Source organism: Oncorhynchus gorbuscha, linkage group LG03 (assembly GCF_021184085.1).
Source record: "Oncorhynchus gorbuscha isolate QuinsamMale2020 ecotype Even-year linkage group LG03, OgorEven_v1.0, whole genome shotgun sequence".
Taxonomy (NCBI): Eukaryota; Metazoa; Chordata; class Actinopteri; order Salmoniformes; family Salmonidae; genus Oncorhynchus; species Oncorhynchus gorbuscha.
This window is the reverse complement of record NC_060175.1, coordinates 96,649,451-96,668,477: the sequence shown is the minus strand read 5'-3', so window position 1 is coordinate 96,668,477 and position 19,027 is coordinate 96,649,451. Positions and strand designations below refer to the sequence as shown.

Sequence of the window (19,027 nt, the reverse complement as noted above, 5' to 3'; positions counted from 1 at the left end):
TATGCTGTAATAAAGGCTTTACCATTTTTTTCATCTATGTCTTTGCTAGATAAAGCTCTGCCTTCTCAGCTCACTGGTCACCATAACAACACCCACCCGTAGCATGCGCTCCAGCAGGTATATCTCACTGGTCATTCCCAAAGCCAACACCTTTGGCCGCCTTTCCATCCAGTTCTCTGCTGCCAATTACTGGAACAAATTGATAAATCTCTGTAGCAGGAGTCGTATATCTCCCTCTCTAACTTTAAGCATCAGCTATCTGAGCAGCTTAACGATCGCTGCAGCTGTTCATATCCCATCTGTAAATAACCCATCCAACTATCTACCTCATCCCCATATTGTTTTTGCCTTTTTTGGAACTTTTGCACCCCAGCATATCTACTTGCACATCATTATCTGCACATCATCATCTGCACATCTATCACTCCAGTGTTAATTTGCTAAATTGTAATTACTTTGCCACTGTGGCCTTTCTATTGCCTTGTCTTTTTACTCCATTTGCACACACTGTATATAGATTTTTCTATTGTTATTGATTGTATGTTTGTTGACTCCATGTGTAACTGTTGATTTTTGTCGCACTGCTTTGCTTTATCTCGGCCATGTCGCAGTTGTAAATGAGAACTTGTTCTCAACTAGCCTACCTGGTTAAATAAATAAAGGTGAAATAAAAAAATACATTATTCTCTGGTATTATTTATTATTTATTTATTTAAATGTTTACACTTCCAAATTGTCAAGAGAATTATTGTTATAATAATAACCCTCCTTTTTCCTTGATCTCCTTCCTATTACTATTATTATTATCATCATTATTAGTAGGCAGGGTATAGCAGCCTTGTATAACCACCATCGATCTGTAGGCCTAAGAGCGCATTCTGTTTAGTCTTAACACCCTAACTTACTTTGGACTATATTTCAATACTTCTAAGGGCTACTGTATCAATCTATCATGAATTCATTAATGTCATCACACAGTATACGAGCCATTCATGATTTGAAATGCAATCAAGAATTTAATTCAAATAAAATAAAGCCACTGTTGAATAATTTGCATAAACAATAAATAGGCCCAAACCGCTCCATTTCAGAAAATGTATTCACGGTACGCTCATTTCTTTTGTTTGTTCCAAACGGTCAGAAAAATGACAATGTAATCTAACAGCACCTGTTTGGCACATAATGATAATAACATGATATGCACACAGCGTTTGCTCCTTACCTTTATTTTTTCTTGATCTGCAGTATTTTCCACAACTAACTTCTCCTTTACTTCCTGAGCAACCAGTAAACATTCTCCTATTTCCAGTTTGTCACGTCCTCTGCATCCAGTTTGCTGTCACATGTTACGGGGTTCAGATTTTATAACCAATTTATTGATTTGATTTAGATATGCTATAAGTCAGGCCACTGGTCACCATAGCAGCACCCACCCGTAGCACGCGCTACAGCAGGTATATGTCACTGGCCATCCCCAAAGCCAATTCCTCCTTTGGCCGCCTTTCCTTCCAGTTCTCTGCTGCCATCGACTGGAACGAACTGCAAAAATCACTGAAGCTGAAGACTCGTATCTCCCTCACTAACTTTAAGCACCAGCTGTCAGAACAGCTCACAGATCACTGCACCTGTACATAGGCCATCTGTAAATAGCCCATCCAACTACCTCATCCCCATACTCTATTTATTTATTTATCTTGCTCCTTTGCACCCCAGTATATCTACTTGCACATTCATCTTCTGCACATCTACCACTCCAGTGTTTAGTTGCTATATTGTAATTACTTAGCCACTATGGCCTATTTATTGCCTTCCCTCCCTTATCCTACCTCATTTGCACACACTGTATATATACTTTTCCTATTGTATTATTGACTTATGTTTGTTTATTCCATGTGTAACTCTGTGTTGTTTGTGTCACACTGCTTTGCTTTGTCTTGGCCAGGTCGCAGTTGTAAACGAGAACTTGTTCTCAACTAGCCTACCTGGTTGAATAAAGGTGAAAAATACAAATAAAAATGGGCCACGTGATGCATACATGTGTAAAGAGAGCAAGAGTTGAGGGATGGGGGATGTTTTACCCAAACAAATGAGGAGTTTCGGTCACAACTTTTCAGTCGGAAATGGCATTTTATTATGTTTTCGCTTCATTAACATGGACAGTGCGATGCACTTTGATGCTCTGTGGTGGTCGCTGCAGCAAGGAGGAGAGCGAGACAATGGGTGCTAGTCACACAGTCACGCGCTTTCTTTTTAAATTTGATTTAACACAGCGCAGCAAGGCGGAGAGAGAGACAATGGGTGCTAGTCACACAGTCACTCGCTTTCTTTTTAAATTTGATTTAACACAGCGCAGCAAGGAGGAGAGCGAGACAATGGGTGCTAGTCACACACTCGCTGTCTTTTTCAGTTTGATTTAACACAGCGCAGCAAGGAGAGTGAGACAATGGGTGCTAGTCACACAGTCACGCTCTTTCTTTTTAAATCAAATCAAATCAAATTTATTTATATAGCCCTTCGTACATCAGCTGATATCTCAAAGTGCTGTACAGAAACCTAGCCTAAAACCCCAAACAGCAAGCAATGCAGGTGTAGAAGCACGGTGGCTAGGAAAAACTCCCTAGAAAGGCCAAAACCTAGGAAGAAACCTAGAGAGGAACCGGGCTATGTGGGGTGGCCAGGCCTCTTCTAGCTGTGCCGGGTAGAGATTATAACAGAACATGACCAAGACGTTCAAATGTTCATAAATGACCAGCATGGTCAAATAATAATAAGGCAGAACAGTTGAAACTGGAGCAGCAGCACAGTCAGGTGGACTGGGGACAGCAAGGAGCCATCATGTCAGGTAGTCCTGGGGCACGGTCCTAGGGCTCAGGTCCTCCGAGAGAGAGAAAGAAAGAGAGAATTAGAGCGAGCATATGTGGGGTGGCCAGTCCTCTTCTGGCTGTGCCGGGTGGAGATTATAACAGAACGTGGCCAAGATGTTCAAATGTTCAAACATGACCAGCATGGTTGAATAATAGTAAGGCAGAACAGTTGAAACTGGAGCAGGAGCATGGCCAGGTGGACTGGGGACAGCAAGGAGTCCTCATGTCAGGTAGTCCTGGGACATGGTCCTAAGGCCCAGGCCAGTTGAAACTGGAGCAGCAGCATGGCCAGGTGGACTGGGGACAGCAAGGAGTCATCATGTCAGGTAGTCCTGGGGTATGGTCCTAGGGCTCAGGTCCTCCGAGAGAGAGAAAGAAAGAGAGAAGGAGAGAATTAGAGAACGCACACTTAGATTCACACAGGACACCGAATAGGACAGGAGAAGTACTCCAGATAAACAAACTGACCCTAGCCCCCCGACACAAACTACTGCAGCATAAATACTGGAGGCTGAGACAGGAGGGGTCAGGAGACACTGTGGCCCCATCCGAGGACACCCCCGGACAGGGCCAAACAGGAAGGATATAACCCCACCCACTTTGCCAAAGCACAGCCCCCACACCACTAGATTGAAATCTCCAACCACCAACTTACCATCCTGAGACAAGGCCGAGTATAGCCCACAAAGATCTCCGACACGGTACAACCCAAGGGGGGGGGGGGGAAACCCAGACAGGCCGACCACAACAGTGAATCAACCCACCCAGGTGACGCACCCCCCCCAGGGACGGCACGAGAGAGCCCCAGCAAGCCAGTGACTCAGCCCCCGTAACAGGGTTAGAGGCAGAGAATCCCAGTGGAAAGAGGGGAACCGGCCAGGCAGAGACAGCAAGGGCGGTTCGTTGCTCCAGAGCCTTTCCGTTCACCTTCCCACTCCTGGGCCAGACTACACTCAATCATATGACCCACTGAAGAGATGAGTCTTCAGTAAAGACTTAAAGGTTGAGACCGAGTTTGCGTCTCTGACATGGGTAGGCAGACCGTTCCATAAAAATGGAGCTCTATAGGAGAAAGCCCTGCCTCCAGCTGTTTGCTTAGAAATTCTAGGGACAATTAGGAGGCCTGCGTCTTGTGACCGTAGCGTACGTGTAGGTATGTACGGCAGGACCAAATTAGAGAGGTAGGTAGGAGCAAGCCCATGTAATGCTTTGTAGGTTAGCAGTAAAACCTTGAAATCAGCCCTTGCTTTGACAGGAAGCCAGTGTAGAGAGGCTAGCACTGGAGTAATATGATCAAATTTTTTGGTTCTAGTCAGGATTCTAGCAGCCGTATTTAGCACTAACTGAAGTTTATTTAGTGCTTTATCCGGGTAGCCGGAAAATAGAGCATTGCAGTAGTCTAACCTAGAAGTGACAAAAGCATGGATTAATTTTTCTGCATCATTTTTGGACAGAAAGTTTCTGATTTTTGCAATGTTATGTAGATGGAAAAAAGCTGTCCTCGAAATGGTCTTGATATGTTCTTCAAAAGAGAGATCAGGGTCCAGAGTAACGCCGAGGTCCTTCACAGTTTTATTTGAGACGACTGTACAACCATTAAGATTAATTGTCAGATTCAACAGAAGATCTCTTTGTTTCTTGGGACCTAGAACAAGCATCTCTGTTTTGTCCGAGTTTAATAGTAGAAAGTTTGCAGCCATCCACTTCCTTATGTCTGAAACACATGCTTCCAGCGAGGGCAATTTTGGGGCTTCACCATGTTTCATTGAAATGTACAGCTGTGTGTCATCCGCATAGCAGTGAAAGTTTACATTATGTTTTCGAATAACATCCCCAAGAGGTAAAATATATAGTGAAAACAATAGTGGTCCTAAAACAGAACCTTGAGGAACACCGAAATGTACAGTTGATTTGTCAGAGGACAAACCATTCACAGAGACAAACTGATATCTTTCCGACAGATAAGACCTAAACCAGGCCAGAACATGTCCGTGTAGACCAATTTGGGTTTCCAATCTCTCCAAAAGAATGTGGTGATCGATGGTATCAAAAGCAGCACTAAGGTCTAGGAGCACGAGGACAGATGCAGAGCCTCGGTCCGATGCCATCAAAATGTCATTTACCACCTTCACAAGTGCCGTCTCAGTGCTATGATGGGGTCTAAAACCAGACTGAAGCATTTCGTATAAATTGTTTGTCTTCAGGAAGGCAGTGAGTTGCTGCGCAACAGCCTTCTCTAAAATCTTTGAGAGGAATGGAAGATTCGATATAGGCCGATAGTTTTTTATATTTTCTGGGTCAAGGTTTGGCTTTTTCAAGAGAGGCTTTATTACTGCCACTTTTAGTGAGTTTGGTACACATCCAGTGGATAGAGAGCAGTTTATTATGTTCAACATAGGAGGGCCAAGCACAGGAAGCAGCTCTTTCAGTAGTTTAGTTGGAATAGGGTCCAGTATACAGCTTGAAGGTTTAGAGGCCATGATTATTTTCATCATTGTGTCAAGAGATATAGTACTAAAACACTTGAGCGTCTCTCTTGATCCTAGGTCCTGGCAGAGTTGTGCAGACTCAGGACAACTGAGGTTTGGAGGAATACGCAGGTTTAAAGAGGAGTCCGTAATTTGCTTTCTAATAATCATAATCTTTTCCTCACAGAAGTTCATGAATTTATCACTGCTAAAGTGCAAGTCATCCTCTCTTGGGGAATGCTGCTTTTTAGTTAGCTTTGCCACAGTATCAAAAAGGAATTTCGGATTGTTCTTATTTTCCTCAATTAAGTTAGAAAAATAGGACGATCGAGCAGCAGTAAGGGCTCTTCGGTACTGCACGGTACCGTCCTTCCAAGCTAGTCGGAAGACTTCCAGTTTGGTGTGGCGCCATTTCCGTTCCAATTTTCTGGAAGCTTGCTTCAGAGCTCGGGTATTTTCTGTGTACCAGGGAGCTAGTTTCTTATGAGACATTTTTTTAGTTTTTAGGGGTGCAACTGCATCTAGGGTATTGCGCAAGGTTAAATTGAGATCCTCAGTTAGGTGGTTAACGGATTTTTGTCCTCTGGCGGCCTTGGGTAGGCAGAGGGAGTTTTTTTTTTTTTTTTAAGTTTGATTTAACACAGCGCAGCAAGGAGGAGAGCGAGACAATGGGTGCTAGTCACACACACTCGCTGTCTTTTTCAGTTCGATTTAACACAGAGCAGCAAGGAGGAGCCAGGCCCGGCACAATCAAATCAATTGTGGTCGGACTCCCTCTGGTCATTCGTGTGTCTTAATTATTTCATCAAACAGTGTGCTTAAAGCATCAGACAAGCTCAGTGAATATAGCTGATTTGATTAAAACACATAGGATGTGTCTATATATGGAAAAATGCGTATAAAAATTTCAGCAAATCGATTGGTCGAAAGAGCAGACGACTCTTGGTCGACCAAGATTTGTTTTTAGTCGGGGACAGCCCTAGTATCGCTGATTTATTTCTTTACCTCTGTTGTTCTGTTCTCTCAGTACAAGGCCAGTAAAGAGGGGACGGTGATGGGAGTAGCCGTGTCTAAGATAGCCTTGTTGACACACTGTCAAGCCCTGACACAGGCCTGCAACTACTGTGAAGGTAAGTGCATGATTAACACACACCATTGAGCCCGTCCTCCTATAGCCGCTCTCTCGCACGCTCTCTCTCATATATATTTATATATACATATACTCACTCAGATCAGCTTTTAGACAAAGAGCACTTTAGCCTCTCTATGTCTCTGAGAACATTAGATCCCATGAGGGGAATCCACAGAGGCAGGCATGCAACCAACCAGACTGTTCCTGGAACACAGTGTTGCCTTTATCCACAGTTAAATCAGCTATATTGTAGATGTATCATGTGATATGAAGCTGTTGTTACATGTCCTGTGGTAACCTCGCTATATGGAGAATGTACTGTTGGTATCCTTGAAGTGTCTATGTATCTGTAACCTTTCAAATGTTTGAATCCTTTATGACTGTGATGTGCATTGAAATAAAGTATTTCAAATGTTTGTTTCCTCTCTCAGGAGAAACGTTGGTCAATGTCCTTGACTGTAAGAAGGACATGGGCTTGTGGCACGGAGTGCTAACCAGTGTGATGAACAGGATCCACACCATCACTGTACCCTACGCTGTCATGAAGGCCTGTCCCATGTCCTGGGTGCAAAGAGTCCACATACACAAAGGTAAGGCTACAGTTAGCTTTAACTTTTATATTGAAAACTGCATAGACACTAGCACGCATTAGCATCCTAAACGGCATGCTATGGATTAAGGTAGTCTGGGTCGGGTTCATTAGGAAACATTGTAGCAAAACTTTTTAAGATGTCTGAAGGAACATGATATTTACCTCCCTGTTTCAGACTTTTTCTTCTCAGTTTTGTGCCTAATGAACATGACCCATTTTATTAGCGATTAGAATTAGCACTATGTGTTGACGCAATGAGATGTGAGCCTGAGCTTTCCCTCTTGTTTCTCCCCTGCAGCACGTGTAGCTGTGGTGAAGTGTCGTGACCTCCACTGGGCTATGATGGCTCACAGGGACCAGAGAGACACCAACCTGTCCTCCATACGCATGCTCATAGTAGCTGATGGAGCCAACCCCTGTGAGTCATTCTCACACACACACACACACACACACACACACACACACACACACACACACACACACACACACACACACACACACACACACACACACACACACACACACACACACACACACACACACACACACACACACACACACACACACACACACACGGACCAGAGAGACACCAACCTGTCCTCCATACGCATGCTCATAGTAGCTGATGGAGCCAACCCCTGTGAGTCATTCTCTCACACACACACACACACACACACACACACACACACACACACACACACACACACACACACACACACACACACACACACACACACGGACCAGAGACACATCAACCTGTCCTGTGAGTCACGTATACGTAGCAGACGTCACTCATGATTGCTTTATCTATTCCCCAAACTATTGTTTGTCCTGGCATTGACCTGTCATAGTCTTCATCAGTGCCCCACCTCTATTGGTACACTGATATGTATTTTTAGATGCAGTGCACACAACTTCCAAGAGAAACATCTGATCCGGTCAATTAGATTCATATAATCTGTTTGATTCTTAACAGTGAAACACATTGCTGACACATTCTTATGTATTTCTGCTCTCTTTCAGGGTCTGTGTCGTCGTGCGACGCCTTCCTCAACGTGTTCCAGTCTCACGGGTTAAAGCCGGAGGTCATCTGCCCCTGTGCCTCCTCTCCTGAAGCTCTCACTGTGGCTATACGCAGGTAAACAACGTACATATCTGTCTACCTCTTTCCCTCTCTTTCTCTGGTCCTCTCTCTTACACAATACACTGAGATCGTTTTGATACTCCCCCTCCAGGCCTGGTGCTCGTGGTACAGCCCTCCCTGCCAGGGCCATTCTCTCCATGGGCGGGCTGAGTCATGGGGTCATCAGGGTCAACACAGAGGACAAGAACTCTGCCCTCACTGTACAGGACGTAGGCCATGTGATGCCTGGAGGTACGCCACTCACTAAGCTACAATATAACCTCACTATGACACCCCTCACTATGCCACACCTCCCTATGACACACCCCACCTCACTGACACAACTCACTATGACACACCCCACCTCACTATGACACCCCTCACTATGACACACCCCACCTCACTATGACAACTCACTATGACACACCCCACCTCACAATGACACACCCCACCTCACTGACACCCCTCACTATGACACACTCCACCTCACTATGACACAATTCACTATGACTCACTATGCTACACCTCACTGACACCCCTCACTATGACACACCCCACCTCACTATGACACACTCCACCTCACTATGACACACCCCACCTCACTATGACACACCCCACCTCACTATGACACACCCCACCTCACTATGACACACCCCACCTCACTATGACACACCCCACCTCACTATGACACACCCCACCTCACTATGACACACCCCACCTCACTATGACACACCCCACCTCACTATGACACACCCCACCTCACTATGACACACCCCACCTCACTATGACACACCCCACCTCACTATGACACACCCCACCTCACTATGACACACCCCACCTCACTATGACACACCCCACCTCACTATGACACACCCCACCTCACTATGACACACCCCACCTCACTATGACAACTCACTATGACACCTCACTATGACACAACCCACCTCACTATGACACACTCCACCTCACTATGACACAATTCACTATGACTCACTATGCTACACCTCACTGACACCCCTCACTATGACACACCCCACCTCACTATGACACACCCCACCTCACTATGACACACCCCACCTCACTATGACACACTCCACCTCACTATGACACCCTTCACTATGACTCACTATGCTGACAAGGTACAAATCTGTTGTTCTGCCCCTGAACAGTCAGATAACCCACTGTTCCTAGGCCGTCATTGAAAATACCTCACTATGACACGCACCACTATACCACGCACCACTATACCACGCACCACTATACCACGCACCACTATACCACACCACACTATAACACACTTTACTATAACACACCACTATAACACACCACTATAACACACTTTACTATAACACACCACTATAACACACCACTATACTATACCACTATAACACACTTTACTATAACACACTTTACTATAACACACCACTATAACACACCACTATAACACACCACTATAACACACCACTATACCATATCTCACTATAACACACTTTACTATAACACACCACTATACCATATCTCACAATAACACACTTTACTATAACACACCACTATAACACACCACTATAACATATCTCACTATAACACACTTTACTATAACACGCACCACTATACCACACCACTATACTATACCATATCTCACTATAACACACTTTACTATAACACACCACTATACTATACCACTATAACACACTTTACTATAACACACCACTATAACACACCACTATAACACACCACTATAACACACCACTATAACACACCACTATAACACACCACTATAACACACCACTATAACACACCACTATAACACACCACTATAACACACCACTATAACACACCACTCTCTACCACACCACTCTCTACCACACCACTCTATACCACACCACTCTCTACCACACCACTCTATAACTCACCACCATACCACACCACTCTCTACCACACCACTCTCTACCACACCACTCTATACCACACCACTATACCACTATACCACACCACTCTCTACCACACCACTCTCTACCACACCACTCTATACCACACCACTCTATACCACACCACTCTATACCACACCACTATACCACACCACTCTCTACCACACCACTCTCTACCACACCACTCTATACCACACCACCATACCACAGCATTCTATAACACACCACACCACCTCACTCTTTCTGTTGTGTTCATCACTGACTGACTTTAACCGTGGTGGTTTAACTGTGTCTTGTCAATGTCACTTCCCTGGTGTTAATTCTACTTTGCTCAGCATTTTAGTCATTGTTTTATAACACCTTAAGGTCGATGTCCACTCCCCCTACAGAAATCAAATTAGCATAATAACAAAATCCTCGTTAAAAATCCATCCGTTTAAGTTTGAGATGTCATTCCACCGCATCCGCCTATGTGACACTTCCGCATCTGCGGTGAAAGGTGACCGAGCTAGAGCGGTGTCTGTGCAAAGGTGAGACTCTCAAAATACATACATGTCGGTTGTTCGGCTGTAGGACGTCCACGGGCCTCACAAGCCTCGTCTGAAGGTCCCCCGGTACACAGTATATGGAGACTGTTTAGTGACTAAAAATAAGGGGTTAAATACATTTTTTTATTTTTTATTTTTTTATGTTTCCTGATCTTATATCTCTGATATACGATTGACACTTCAGAACAAACTTCTTTTATAATGTTTTGGGGGGCTATCTGATGTTCCATGTCATGAATCTGTTATTCAATGTGTTTTGTATGGGGGAAAATAGCATTAAGGACAAATAAAAATGTTCATCAAATGTATTTATTTTTTAATACTTCTAGTGGTCTTCAAAATCAAATAGCAAAAATGATCCTTGGGTTCACCTTCTTAAAACAATTCTATTTAACTTAGTAGTCCCCCCCCTCTGCTGATTTTATACAGCACTTTTCATGGACCCAAAGATGCTTTTGGGAGTTTGTTTCTAATGTACAGTATGTGTGTTTTAGCCCTAATGTCATAGTGTCTTGTGTTTCAGCTCTGATGTGTATTGTGAAGCCAGACGGGCCTCCACAGCTCTGTAAGACCGATGAGATCGGAGAGATAGTGCTGAACTCCAGGGCTGGAGGAACCTTGTACTACGGTCTACCTGGAGTCACCAAGAACACCTTCGAGGTGAGGAGAGGACTTTTTACTGAACCCTCATCGGGTTTCTGCATTTCTGTTCAGTGTAGTGCTACTGACACTGGGATGTAGCCATCAACCTAAGAACATGACTCCTCTGTCAGAGCATTACAATTCTAAAAGCTCTACCCCAACTGTATTATTCAGTGGTCATGGTTACCTATGCTCTCTATTACTAATTAGGGTTGCCAAGCAACCATTTAATTTACAGAAGTTACCTGAATCTTTGGTAATTTTGCTAATTAACAGAAAATGTATTGAACATCTATGGTACCTTTGGTAATTTATACTGGAATAATGTTTATATTCTTATTATAGTATTCATTTATTTGATTTTATCCATGTCCATGAGTTTCCAGTGGATAGACCACTCGGTTCAAGAGAAAATAGCCTAATTCAAAATTAGCATCATTTTCTATTAACTCTTCCAATTATTAACTTTTTTTTTTACAGCTGCCACCAGTTAGACTCCAAAACATTGAGAACAAATACATATTGACATAGTCAAATAAAGTGTGTAAAATGTTTTATAAATATATATAAAGGACATTTCATGTTGAAACCCACATATTAAACACCAATGGTATTCACTAAGTTGATGTTTTATATTTAGGGTAATGTTTTACAGCTTTCTCATTCTACACCGAACAAAAATATAAACGCAACATGCAACAATTTCTAAAATTTGACTGAGTTACAATTAATATAAGTCAATGGAAATAAATGAGGCCCTAATCTATAGATTTCACATGACTGGGAATACTGATACGCATCTGTTGGTCACAGATACTGGATCAGAAATCCAGTCAGTATCTGGTGTGACCACCATTTGCCTGATGCAGCGCGACAAATCTCCTTCTCATAGAGTTGATCAGGCTGTTGATTGTGGCCTGTGGAATGCTGTCCTCCTACTCTCCAATGGCTGTGTGAAGTTCCTGGATATTGGCAGGAACTGGAACACACTGTTGTAGACATCGATCCAGAGCATCCCAAACATGCTCAATGAGTGACATGTCCGGTGATTATGCAGGCTATGGAAGAACTGGGACATTTTCAGCTTCCAGGAATTGTGTACAGATCCTTGTTGCATGGGGCTGTGCATTATCATGCTGAAAACATGAAGTTATGGCGGTGGATGAATGGCACGACAATGGGCCTCAGGATCTCGTCACGGTATCTCTGTGCATTCAATTTGCCATCGATAAAATGCAATTGTGTTAATTGTCCGTAGCTTATGCCTGCCCATACCATAACCCCAACCCCATAACCCCACTCTGTTCACAACGTTGATATCAGCAAACCGCTCGCCCACACAACTCCATACACGTGGTCTGCGATTGTGAGGACAGTTGGACGTACTGCCAAGTTCTCTAAAACAATGTTGGAAGTGGCTTATGGTAGAGAAATGAGATTTCAATTATCTGGCAACAGTTCTGGTGGACATTGCTGCATTCAGCATGCAGATTGCACGCTCTCTCAACTTGAAACATCTGTGGCATTGTGTTACAAAACTGCACCTTTTTTCCCGCACAATATGCACCTGTGTAATGATCATGCTATTTATTGAGCTTCTTGATATTATCTTGGCAAAGGAGAAATGTTCACTAACAGGGATGTAAACATATTTGTGCACCAAATTTGAGAGAAATTAGCTTTTTGTGTGTATAGAACATTTCTGGTATCTTTTATTTCAGCTCAAGAAACATAGGACCAACACTTTACATGTTGCGTTTATATTTTTGTTCAGTATCTTATTTAATTATTTCATATATTTTACAAGAGAGAGGACCGGAGATAATTAGACACCTGGCCAAAGGGCCAGTTAATTCTGGTATATTACTGGAAAACTTAGAAAGTTTCCAGTAATATACACTCCCTTTGCAACGCTGATCTCCTCTAACCTGAGTTGAGGAGTTGTGTTGACAGTTAAACGTGGTGTTGTGATTGGTTGAAAGGATGATCATTATGTAATATATTATGCAGTAACCTCCATAACTGAAAGTGTGTCCCTCTGTCTCTGCAGGTGATTCCTGTGAACCAGGCCGGAGCTCCAATAGGAGACATCCCCTTCACTAGGACTGGCCTGCTGGGCTTCGTAGGGCCGGTAAGATAGACAGTTGTTTCAGGCCCTACCTAACCTATTCAGTCTATAGTTATGCACAACTACTTTATATCAACAAAACATGTCAATGTAGAATAGAGTTTTGGCGTGTCTGTTGATGTCTAGAGAATGAAAATAAATGGTGACATTGCTTTGTGACCTTCTGCTATTTCCCTCCCTAACTCCTCAGGGAAGTCTGGTGTTTGTAGTGGGGAAGAATGAGGGGCTCCTGATGGTCAGTGGTAGACGACACAATGCTGATGACTTGGTGGCCACAGCCCTGGCTGTGGAGCCTGTCAAAACTGTCTACAGGGGCAGGTGAGTGTGTCAGGAGCGCTGTCCTTCTGGTGTGTTTTGCTGTGTTGGTAAGGTGTGAGAGTGCTTTGGCTGTGGAGCCTGTCAAAACAGGGGAGTGCCACAGTCATTCTGGTGTGTTTTGCTGTGTTGGTAAGGTGTGAGAGTGCTTTGGCTGTGGAGCGTGTCAAAACAGGGGAGTGCCACAGTCATTCTGGTGTGTTTTGCTGTGTTGGTAAGGTGTGAGAGTGCTTTGGCTGTGGAGCCAGTCAAAACAGGGGAGTGCCACAGTCATTCTGGTGTGTTTTGCTGTGTTGGTAAGGTGTGAGAGTGCTTTGGCTGTGGAGCCTGTCAAAACAGGGGAGTGCCACAGTCATTCTGGTGTGTTTTGCTGTGTTGGTAAGGTGTGAGAGTGCTTTGGCTGTGGAGCGTGTCAAAACAGGGGAGTGCCACAGTCATTCTGCTGTGTTGTTTCGCTGAGGTCTTAAGGCGTGAGAGTGTGCCGTGCTGTCTTGTCCCTCTCCCGGAGGAGGATCACTGTGTGCTCTGTGACGATGGTCTCTAGTGTGAGAGTAGGTTGTTATTGTGGGTTGTGTGTTATTGCTGACTGACTCTCTCCCTGGTGTAGGATCGCCGTGTTCTCAGTGACCGTGTTCTATGATGAGAGGATAGTGATCGTAGCGGAACAAAGACCAGATGCCAGTGAAGAGGACAGCTTCCAGTGGATGAGCAGAGTACTACAGGTACATGTTTTATGTGTGTTCTCTCCTCTATAAATATATCTACCTCCGTACTAAAGATATAAAACGTATTGTCTCATATCTATCACAGGTACCTAGTATTATCTATCCTTCCATCTATTTATCATTGATCTTCACTTGTCAAACTCACCCCACAGCTTTATAATCAATCTCCATATGTTTCTTTCTAGTAATCTATCAGTGTGCACTTTTTAGGTTAAAGGTGCAATATGCAGAAATCGCTCTGCCATTTCCTGGTTGCTGAAACTCTAATAGTTTGCCTAATTTCAGTTTATGTGGCAAAACATGCTAGTATAGTGTAGATAATCACTGTACCATATAAACAGATGTGAAATATATTTTCTATTACCAAAAATATTGTATTTTCAACATTTTGAAGTAAAAAAACAACAACTCCAAAACGAAACTATAAAACAGAAGCATAGAAATAGCGCACATAATAGTTAGACTTGCTTTCAATGAGAATGACAGATCTATAACTCACATTTCTATGTGAATTTGGTTGGGTCGCCCAAAAAGTTACATATTGCAGCTTTAAGTTCGTAGTAGAAGTACATCTAGGCGACAGTACATTAACGGCAGTGGTGGAAAAAGTACTCAATTGTCATACTTGAGTAAAAGTAAAGATACCTTCATAGAAAATGACTCAAGTGAAAGTTACCCAGTAAAATACTACTTCAGTAAAAGTATTTGGTTTTAAATGTACTAAAGTATCTAAAGTAAATGGAATTGCTAAAATATACTTAAATATCAAAGGTACAAGTATAAACCATTTCAAATTCCTTATATTAAGCAAACCAGACAGATAGCCAGGGGCAAACTCCAACACTCAGACACCATTTACAAACAAAGCGTTTGTGTTTAGTGAGTCCACCAGATCAGAGGCAGTAGGGACAACCAGGGATTTTCTCTTGATAACTGTGTGAATTGGATAATTTTCCTGTCAAAATTTAACGAGTACTTTTGTGTGTCAGGGAAAATGTATTGAGTAAAAAGTACATTATTTTCTTTAGGAATGTAGTAAAGTAAAAGTAGTCAAAGTAGAGAGACCCCAAAAACTACTTAAGTAAAAAATACTTGAAAGTATTACTTAAGTACTTTACGCCACCGATTTAACAGTAAGCCGACCCTATGACGTGTGTTCTGTCTACCATAGGCTATAGACAGTATCCACCAGGTGGGTCAGTACTGCCCAGCCCTGGTCCCAGCCAACACGTTACCCTGTTATAGGTAGCACACCGAACAACAGTGCATACAGTACTGGCATCACATAAACAGTATATCATGTGTTTTCCTCGACAGGCTATAGACAGTATCCACCAGGTGGGTCTGTACTGCCTAGCACTGGTCCCAGCCAACACATTACCCAAGACACCACTGGGAGGGATCCACATCTCTGAGACCAAACAGAACTTCCTAGAGGGGAACCTGCACCCCTGTAACATCCTCCTCTGTCCACACACCTGTGTTACCAACCTGCCCAAACCACGGCAGAAACAACCAGGTGTGTGTGGCTATAATGACTGTCTATATCTCTGACACAGTGACACTTGACACTGTAGTAGGTGTGTACCTCTAACTCTCCTCTCCGTACTATAGTTGGAGTGGGCCCGGCCTCTATCATGGTTGGCAACCTGGTAGCAGGAAACAGGATGTCCCAGGCTGCAGGCAGAGAGCTGGGCGTGGTGGAGGAAGAGGGTCTGGTCAGGAAGGTAAGACCCCACTGAGCCAAGCTGTACTGGGCTGAGCCAGCAAGGTGTCAGCCCTACTGTGTGAAAACAAACACTACAGTACCAGCTCTACAGTCTGTCTTCAATACTCACCAACACCAGGAATGGAGCACAGCTGCTTTACCAACAATCACCATCTTATTTACCGTAGTCCTAATGACAAACGTATAGCAGAAGTGTTGTTCTGTCTCTACATCTTATTTACCGTAGTCCTAATGACAAACGTATAACAGAAGTGTTGTTCTGTCTCTACTTTCTCTCTGGCGATGTAGCTCTGTATGTGGCCCACCGTGATGGTAAGAGTTTAGGAGACATACCTGCCCCAGTAAGGCTGCTTCTCTCAGATGTGCTGCTTGACAGTGACTGTGTATTATGTCTGCATCACTGTAACCGCGAGCAGATCAATGGTGTGCCCCCCTGTAACCGTGAGCAGATCAATGGTGTGCCCCCCTGTAACCGTGAGCAGATCAATGGTGTGCCCCTCTGTAACCGTGAGCAGATCAATGGTGTGCCCCCCTGTAACCGTGAGCAGATCAATGGTGTGCCCCCCTGTAACCGTGAGCAGATCAATGGTGTGCCCCCCTGTAACCGTGAGCAGATCAATGGTGTGCCCCCCTGTAACCGTGAGCAGATCAATGGTGTGCCCCCCTGTAACCGTGAGCAGATCAATGGTGTGCCCCCCTGTAACCGTGAGCAGATCAATGGTGTGCCCCCCTGTAACCGTGAGCAGATCAATGGTGTGCCCCCCTGTAACCGTGAGCAGATCAATGGTGTGCACCCCTGTAACCGTGAGCAAATCAATAGTGTACATCTGTTGAATGAGGGAATGGGCTGTGCAGTCACACAGCGAAGCACACAGGAACCTCACAATACGTGTGTTTTTACTGTGCTTAAAGCCTGCTTTTGTTCTCCCTCCACAACCGTCCTGTTTCTGTCTACTAGTCTTTGGTTCTCTTCTCTCCTTAATGGTGGCTTCCTCTTTCAACACCAGTTCAGAGATCCTGACCCACACTCTCCCCTCTTTCAGCAACAGTTCAGAGTCCTGAACCACACTCTCCCCTCTTTCAGCACCAGTTCAGAGTCCTGACCCACACTCTCCCCTCTTTCAGCACCAGTTCAGAGTCCTGACCCACACTCTCCCCTCTTTCAGCACCAGTTCAGAGTCCTGACCCACACTCTCCCCTCTTTCAGTACCAGTTCAGAGATCCTGACCCACACTCTCCCCTCTTTCAGCACCAGTTCAGAGTCCTGACCCACACTCTCCCCTCTTTCAGCACCAGTTCAGAGATCCTGACCCACACTCTCTCCTCTTTCAGCACCAGTTCCTGTCTGAAGCGCTACAGTGGAGAGCCCAGAGTGACCCTGACCACGTCCTGTATGTGCTGCTCAACGCTAAGGTTGGATGGTCACACCTCTTGAGATGTTCCCATTGTTACTCACATTTCTTATGCTCTTATACGTTTTAACATGTGATTGTGGAGGTTGTGTTGGCTCCCCTAGCTAATGCCTACGGCCTAGGCTTTAGCTGAGTGGGCGAATACAGTCTTGTGTTGCGCAGAGAACCAGGGTTCGAACCCTGGTTGGTCACACTTGCTAGGCCTTCCTGTATATTGCACCTGTACAGGGTCTCTTACCACCTCTGTCCTCCAGGGGGCAGCAGTGTGCACAGCCACGTGTGTTCAGCTGCACAAGAGAGCAGAGAAGATAACCTCAGCCCTGATGGAGAGAGGAGGCCTCAACACTGGGGACAACGTAGTGCTGCTATACCCCCCTGGTGGGTTGAATGACCTACACGCACACTTCACACGAGGCTGCTGATACTGTCCATCCTCACATATACAATCTCTGCCTTAACAGTAGCATTTAACTGACTATTCTAACAGTCCTCCCCTCTTCTCTCCCTCTCTCTCGGGTCCCCTTCCCCACCCTTCTTACTCCCTCCCTCCCTCTCTCTCACACCAGGCATTGATCTGATAGCTGCCTTCTATGGCTGTCTGTATGCTGGGTTGATCCCTGTAACAGTGCGGCCCCCTCACCCCCAGAACCTGTCTGCTACCCTGCCCACTGTCCGCATGATCATCGACGTGAGTCAACTAAAGCCACGAAGACATATTCACATAACCGCTTCATGAAAGATGTTATGCCTCAATATATACAAACATGTATTTGTACTATGAAAACTTCAAATTCCTGTCTGTGTGTGTGTGTTGCAGGTGAGTAAAGCTGCCTGTATCCTAACCACCCAGCCCCTTATGAGGATCCTCCGGTCCAGAGAGGCTGCTGCCAGCGTCAACGTCAAGACCTGGCCCACTATCATAGACACAGGTACTGTGGCAAATCCCAGATGACTCCCAAGGCATGCTATTTTCACATGATAGGGGACCAGAACAAGGGACCAGGGACCAGAACCACATAGGGTAGTGTACACTATACAGGGACCAGAACCACATAGGGTAGTGTACACTATACAGGGACCAGAACCACATAGGGTAGTGTACACTATACAGGGACCAGAACCACATAGGGTAGTGTACACTATACAGGGACCAGAACCACATAGGGTAGTGTACACTATACAGGGACCAGAACCACATAGGGTAGTGTACACTATACAGGGACCAGAACCACATAGGGTAGTGTACTCTATACAGGGACCAGCACCACATAGGGTAGTGTACTCTATACAGGGACCAGCACCACATAGGGTAGTGTACACTATACAGGGACCAGAACCACATAGGGTAGTATACACTATACAGGGACCAGAACCACATAGGGTATTGTACACTATACAGCGACCAGAACCACATAGGGTAG

The 19,027-nt window shown here is 44.5% G+C and overlaps 1 protein-coding gene across 2 annotated transcripts in view; it reads left to right on the top strand.

Annotated features, from left to right (window-relative positions):
• LOC124032318 (disco-interacting protein 2 homolog B-A-like) overlaps window positions 1-19,027 on the top strand; it is a 101,078-nt gene that overhangs the window by 66,962 nt on the left and 15,089 nt on the right. The window contains exons 13-28 of one of the 2 annotated variants that reach the window (XM_046344626.1): window positions 6,360-6,462; window positions 6,896-7,054; window positions 7,355-7,474; window positions 8,080-8,194; window positions 8,292-8,431; window positions 11,179-11,315; window positions 13,348-13,428; window positions 13,616-13,743; window positions 14,348-14,462; window positions 15,783-15,984; window positions 16,080-16,192; window positions 16,483-16,506; window positions 17,527-17,607; window positions 17,861-17,984; window positions 18,173-18,294; window positions 18,424-18,535. In XM_046344626.1, the coding sequence (XP_046200582.1) occupies window positions 6,360-6,462; window positions 6,896-7,054; window positions 7,355-7,474; window positions 8,080-8,194; window positions 8,292-8,431; window positions 11,179-11,315; window positions 13,348-13,428; window positions 13,616-13,743; window positions 14,348-14,462; window positions 15,783-15,984; window positions 16,080-16,192; window positions 16,483-16,506; window positions 17,527-17,607; window positions 17,861-17,984; window positions 18,173-18,294; window positions 18,424-18,535 (1,876 nt within the window). The remainder of the gene's footprint in view (window positions 1-6,359; window positions 6,463-6,895; window positions 7,055-7,354; window positions 7,475-8,079; window positions 8,195-8,291; window positions 8,432-11,178; window positions 11,316-13,347; window positions 13,429-13,615; window positions 13,744-14,347; window positions 14,463-15,782; window positions 15,985-16,079; window positions 16,193-16,482; window positions 16,507-17,526; window positions 17,608-17,860; window positions 17,985-18,172; window positions 18,295-18,423; window positions 18,536-19,027) is intronic. The other variant, XM_046344627.1, reaches the window with a different exon arrangement.